Here is a 6,758-nt window from a genome sequence, read left to right as displayed (position 1 = left end):
CACACACACACACACACACACACACACTAGCAACGCACAAATAACACATGCATTATCAACAACACAACACTTAAAAGGTTAGTTCACCCAAAAATGAAAATTCTGATGTCCTTGCTTCTGTGTCTGGGAACATTGCAGTTGTGTTGCTGTCTATGAAGGGTCAGAGAGCTCTCGGATTCCATCAAAAATATCTTAATTTGTGTTCCGAAGATGAGCGAAGGTCTTGCGGGTTTGGAACGACATGAGGGTGAGTAATTAATGACTGAATTTTCATTTTTGGGTGTACTAACCCTTTAATAAAAAGATGAAATATTTTATTTGTTTAGCTGCATGTCGTGTGATCAGTAATGAGTAACAGGTGAAAGTGTTGTTAAATAATTGAAATATTAATCTCAGGTGGACTTGTTTGTTTGTTTATAGTTTAGCCAGCTACCACAGCTATATTCTTGATGAGAAACAAGAGGAATTAGAAAAAAAAGTAAACATATAAATGATTAAACTACACTGTCGTTCAAAATTTGGGGTCAGTAAGATTTTTAATGGAGTCTCTTCTGCTCATCAAGGCCGTATTTATTTGATCAAAAATACAGGAAAAACAGTGATATTGTGAAATATTATTGCAATTTCTAATATTGGTTTCCTATTTTAACATACTTTAAACTGTAATGTATTTCTGTTATGTGCAGCTGTATTTCCAGCATCATTACTCCAGTCTTCAGTGTCACATGATCTTCAGAAATCATTCTAATATGCTGATTTATCATCAATGTTCACACTGTTGTTCTGCTTAATATTTTTTTGGAATCTTTTCTAACAACATGATTCTATACTATCACTTTTTTATCCATTTAACACATCCTTGCTAAATAAAAGTATTAATTTCATTTAAAAAAAAGGAAAGAAAAAAATGTACTGACCCCGAACTTTTGAACACTACTGTACATTGTAACACAAGATTTCTATTTTGAATAAACACTGTTCTTTTTAACTTTTTATTCATCAAAGAATTAAAAAAAAAAAACTATCACAGGCCTAAAAAAATATTAAGCAGCACAATTGTTTCCAGCACTGATAATAAATCAGCATATTAGAATGATTTCTGAAGATCATGTGACACTGAAGACTGGAGTAATGATGCTGAAAATACAGCTTTGATCACAGAAATAAATTACAGTTTAAAGTATATTAAAATAGAAAACTGTTACCTTAAATTGCAATAATATTTCACAAAATCACAGTTTTGTTCCGTATTTTTCATCAAATAAATGCAGCCTTGATGAGCAGAAGAAACTTCTTTAAAAAAAAACCATTACAAATATTACTGATTCCAAACTTTTGAACGGCAGTGTATATATAAACAAATAAAAACAAATGATTTTTAAGTTTAACTTTGATTAAATAAAACTAAACCTGGCTTCACTTCATTAAAAATCTATTCATAAGAATCAACAAAAACATTCAGTTTCAACCATTACAGTCCATCAAAATATGCTTCAGATCAGAGTTACTTTAGAAATACTAGTTTTAATTCATATTTTGAATTAGTTTTTATTTTATATAATTATAAAATAACTTTTAAAGTTTTAGTAATTTTGTTGCATGTTTGTCATTTTCATTTCTTTCTAAAATTGCGTCTATTAATTTTTATTCTTTTTTAATTATACTAAATAAAAATGTGAAATATTACCTTGGCAACTAGCAGAATTTATTTATTTATTTTTATTATTATTATTATTTATTTCAATTAAGGTTTTATTTTATTTCAACTTCTAAGTAACTAAAGTTATTAATGTTTTTGGTTTGAGTTTCAGTGTTTGTGAATCCCTGCTCTGGACGGCTAATAGTGAAGCTCAAGCCGTATCCCATGATGCCGAGCGGCGTACCACCGGTAGGGTGAGCCAGGTGGCCACGATACGGTCGGTGACCCAGCGGTACCAGGCGGGCGAGAGCAGCATGAGCGGCAGAACCGGACCCAGCATGAAGACGCTGCCGAAGAAACTGCCCAGAAACAGAGTGAGGAGGAAACACAGACCCCTGAGGGACACCATCGTCCCGTCCTGAAACACACAGCACACACTCTTCATCAGAGCACTGACACACGAGCCGCCTTCATATGTCAAACTATTCACATATTTAGTACACATTAATCTGGACAGATGAAGGTATTATCATGTCCTCACTATCTGTGTGACCAGCCTTTGTGCTAACCGCTATAACTCCCCGCTGACGACCCGTCCTGCACTTCACTAAATACTGAACTCAGGGACTCCACACTATCTGCTGGATGTACAGCGGTAAGTGAGGATAAGGATAACAGTAATTGGATAGAGGTAATTATAATGACTGATTCCTGAAATGGAAAAACACCGTCAGAAATCTTCTGAAAGGAGTCGGACACCATCCCAGTGACAGCTTTTGTACCTTTTTTCTGCGAGTGAATGTGCTGACGAGCATTTATGATAAACTAAAATACTCACTAATGTCATTTCTATTGAGTCTTGTGTGTCATGTATTTATGTTTACACATTTCTAATGATTTTAACTTTATAATATTAACTTTAAGTGTAATATTGAATAACACACTACAGTTAAAATTATAAATATTAATTATAAGCATTATAAATATTTTCATGTGCCTCAAGTATGCTAGTCTACATCAAATTAAGTGTACGTCTTTAAAGTTTGACAAAAGATTATTAAATTATGTGCTTTAAGTAAACCGTTTAATGTGAGATTATTACAAAGTGCGCTTTTTAGAAGCGTGTTAGGAGAGTATCTCTCTTTAAGACATCTGCAAGTACAGTTTTTAAAAAATATATAAGATTTGAAGTACACTACAAGTGCGCATTAAATACAATCAAGGGCACTTCTTTTTCACAGGAAGAGTGTCTATAAACCTCGATCAGTGTGGCTCAGTAATACTGTACTGAAGCTAGTCTGCAGCCTCATCTCTTCATCATCATGTGAAATATGACAGAAATATGACAGCTGCAATCACAGTTTATCACAGTATGAATGAGAAATGAAGCAGCCTAACATGCAGTTAGGTTTGAATGAAAAACACTGGATGAAACACTGACAGCAGCAGATGACGCGTTATGACGAGTTATGGAGTGTTATGACGAGTTATGGAGTGTTATGAAGCGCTATGGATCATTATGGAGAGGTATGACGCGTTATGGAGGGTTATGAAGCGCTATGGAGAGTTATGAAGCGCTATGGAGAGTTATGAAGCGCTATGGAGCATTATGACGCGTTATGGAGGGTTATGAAGCGCTATGGAGAGTTATGAAGCGCTATGGAGCATTATGACGCGTTATGGAGGGTTATGAAGCGCTATGGAGAGTTATGAATCGCTATGGAGCCTTATGGAGAGATATGACGCGTTATGGAGGGTTATGAAGCGCTATGGAGAGTTATGAATCGCTATGGAGCCTTATGGAGAGATATGACGCGTTATGGAGGGTTATGAAGCGCTATGGAGAGTTATGAAGCGCTATGGAGCATTATGGAGAGTTATGACGCGTTATGAAGGGTTGTGGCACGTTATGAAGCTGCACACTTGTTGGAGAATGAATGAATCGTGTGTGAATGCGTCTCTAATACAGCAGTGTTCATCTGTCACCGATCATCAGAGCAGAGATCAGTGTGCATCGGGTGATGTGAATCTGCTGACAGTGTGTGCCGTTATTTACTCACTTCAGCGATTTGCGTTCACAGGAGTGACTGTAAATATCAGCGGCGACGACATCCGAGCATCTTCCGTCGAGAAAAACCGCCACAGCTGAAGCTACTTCTCCTCAGATCGAGCACGACACAGAAAACTCGACGCGAAATCGCTGTTTACACTGGAATCCATCATTATCCTACCTTCACCTCTGAACTTCCGCCTCTGACGACACGACGCCCACCCGACCAATCACAGACAACTTTCGAACTGATAAGCCCCGCCCCGTCAGGCGTCCACTTTCGGCTGTCGGTCCTTGTGAACTTGTAAAGACGCTAAAAGTGTATTTTTCATGTAAATCTGTATATTTTATAATTGTTATCAAGTTAATAGAGAACAGAAATGTTATTATTCCTACATCTATTGATGAATTCGAATCTATCTATCTATCTATCTATCATGTGCTTCTGAATGGATGTTTTGTGTAGTTCCATCATCGTCCAGCAGGGGGATCTGAACTGCCAAAGCAAAACACTCATGAACAAACCTCTAGAGAAGATGAGTGGATTTTGACCTTTAACCTCTGATTGTCATGCATTTGCTCTGTCTGTTGTTCTTCCATTTTTGTTTCCATGCAATAAAAAAGTTAGATTAGGGAAACCTGCTGGTATGAATATGTGATTTTTGTGTGGAGTCTGATGTGCTGACAGCATGAGTTTAATAAATGACAGCACACATAATCTCTGTAGTGCTTGTGTAACATCACTGATCACTGCACTCCATTTACAGGCAGAGGAAAACACGGACAGCTTAACACATAAAGCCTTTTAATAGAGGCCAGTCCTCACATCACATCATCTCAGAGCCAGAGGACGTGTGTGTGTGTGTGTGTGTGTGTGTGTGTGTGTGTGAGTGAGTGAGTTTTTGTCCATATAATGAAAGTCAGCAGGCTTCAATGTTGTTTGGTTTCCAACATTCTTCAGAATATCATGAGAGAGAGAGTGTGTGTGAGAGAGAGTGTGTGTGTGAGAGTGTGTGTGTGTGTGAGAGTGTGTGAGAGAGAGTGTGTGTGTGTGCTCAGTGTGCGTAAAGGAAAGTTTCTATTCCCAGATGAACACCGAGAAAACAGCAGATTATTTTTACTCTTTCTTTGGTCTGAACATGAAGCGCAGTGGCAGCAGACTGTGTGACACACGAGACTGCAGAGCCACGACTTAGAAAGACACTTCAGTGCTAGAGAAACGTGGACTTAGTGTTTGCTGGTAAACGAGGGCAGAAATTGAGTCTGATTCCAATGAAACATCTATCAGCAGCTGCACAATAAAATAAGACATTTAGTCACAATGAGCTCAGAGCTTCTTCAGTAATCGAACACAACACCTTCTAGACTTATGTGATCTTATATTGTGATTCTGATTGGAAAATAGTCACAAACCACAGAATCATTTGACATTATCTGGTGTGCAGAAGCTGATGTTCTGATGTTTACTCATGTTCTGCCCATTGTGATGTGTGTTTGACTCCATGTGACATAACAGCAGAACTAAACGCTCAGAGCTTCAGAGCGTCTGCAGCTTCAGGCCTCATTCTGCTGATTAGTGTCTAATGAGACGGACCAAACAACACAGAGTCACTTTCATTGTGTTCACTGTCTGTGAGATGTGAGCAGATAATAGTTTTCTGATGTGATCTCAATCATCATCACGTTGACCTTGTGAGCGCTCCAGTGATAAACTACACTGACCATCAGATAAAACACATGCTACAGCAGCCGGATCATGGAAACACTCCCACTCTCACACTCGCGCGCTCACTCTCACTCTCTCACACTCGCACTCGCACGCGCACACGCTCACTCTCACTCTCACACTCACGCGCTCACTCTCACTCTCTCACACTCACACTCTCACGCTCACACGCACACACGCACACACTCACTCACACTCACACACTCTCACTCTCACTCTCTCACACTCACTCACTCACTCACTCTCACTCTCACTCACACACTCACTCACACACACACACACACACTCTCTCTCTCACACACACACACACACACTCTCTCTCTCACACACACACACACACACTCTCTCTCTCACACACACACACACACACTCTCTCTCTCACACACACACACACACACTCTCTCTCTCACACACACACACACACACTCTCTCTCTCACACACACACACACACACTCTCTCTCTCACACACACACACACACACTCTCTCTCTCACACACACACACACACACTCTCTCTCTCACACACACACACACACACTCTCTCTCTCACACACACACACACACACTCTCTCTCTCACACACACACACACACACTCTCTCTCTCACACACACACACACACACTCTCTCTCTCACACACACACACACACACTCTCTCTCTCACACACACACACACACACTCTCTCTCTCACACACACACACACACACACGCTCACTCTCTCACACTCACACTCACACTCTCACGCTCACACGCACACACGCTCACACTCACACTCACTCACACACTCTCACTCTCACTCTCACTCTCTCTCTCTCACTCACTCACTCACTCACTCACTCTCACTCACTCTCTCACTCTCTCACACTCACTCATTCTCACACTCACTCTCACTCACTCACTCTCACTCTCACTCACACACTCACTCACACACACTCTCACTCACTCTCTCACTCTCTCACTCTCTCACTCTCTCACTCTCTCACTCTCTCACTCTCTCACTCTCTCACTCTCTCACTCTCTCACTCTCTCACTCTCTCACTCTCTCACTCTCTCACTCTCTCACTCTCTCACTCTCTCACTCTCTCACTCTCTCACTCTCTCACTCTCTCACTCTCTCACTCTCTCACTCTCTCACTCTCTCACTCTCTCACTCTCTCACTCTCTCACTCTCTCACTCTCTCACTCTCTCACTCTCACTCACACTCTCACTCTCACTCTCACTCACACTCTCACTCACTCACTCTCACTCACACACACACGCTCACTCGCACGCTCTCACGCTCTCACTCACACTCACTAACACTCACTCTCTCACTCACACTCACTCACACCCACTCTCTCACT

The 6,758-nt window shown here is 40.5% G+C and overlaps 1 protein-coding gene and 1 pseudogene across 3 annotated transcripts in view; both read right to left on the bottom strand.

The window, feature by feature from the left end:
- Window positions 1-3,891, bottom strand: part of lclat1 (lysocardiolipin acyltransferase 1) — a 12,885-nt gene extending 8,994 nt beyond the window's left edge. Inside the window, exons 1-2 of one of the 3 annotated variants that reach the window (XM_016479909.1) lie at window positions 3,700-3,891; window positions 1,884-2,057 (exon numbers count right to left, since the gene is read on the bottom strand). In XM_016479909.1, coding sequence (XP_016335395.1) covers window positions 1,884-2,048 — 165 coding nt within the window. In that variant the 5' untranslated portion in view covers window positions 2,049-2,057; window positions 3,700-3,891. Of the gene's footprint in view, window positions 1-1,883; window positions 2,058-2,180; window positions 2,263-3,699 lie in introns of those variants that run through there. The other 2 variants (XM_016479910.1, XM_016479911.1) reach the window with 2 other exon arrangements.
- A 777-nt stretch (window positions 3,892-4,668) lies between these two features.
- Window positions 4,669-6,758, bottom strand: part of LOC107683859 (protein LBH-like) — a 28,765-nt pseudogene continuing 26,675 nt past the window's right edge.

This window comes from Sinocyclocheilus anshuiensis, unplaced genomic scaffold (assembly GCF_001515605.1).
Source record: "Sinocyclocheilus anshuiensis isolate Anshui unplaced genomic scaffold, SAMN03320099.WGS_v1.1 scaffold2621, whole genome shotgun sequence".
NCBI classification, from domain to species: domain Eukaryota; kingdom Metazoa; phylum Chordata; class Actinopteri; order Cypriniformes; family Cyprinidae; genus Sinocyclocheilus; species Sinocyclocheilus anshuiensis.
The sequence above is the reverse complement of the archived record's forward strand: the minus strand, read 5'-3'. Positions and strand labels throughout refer to the sequence as shown.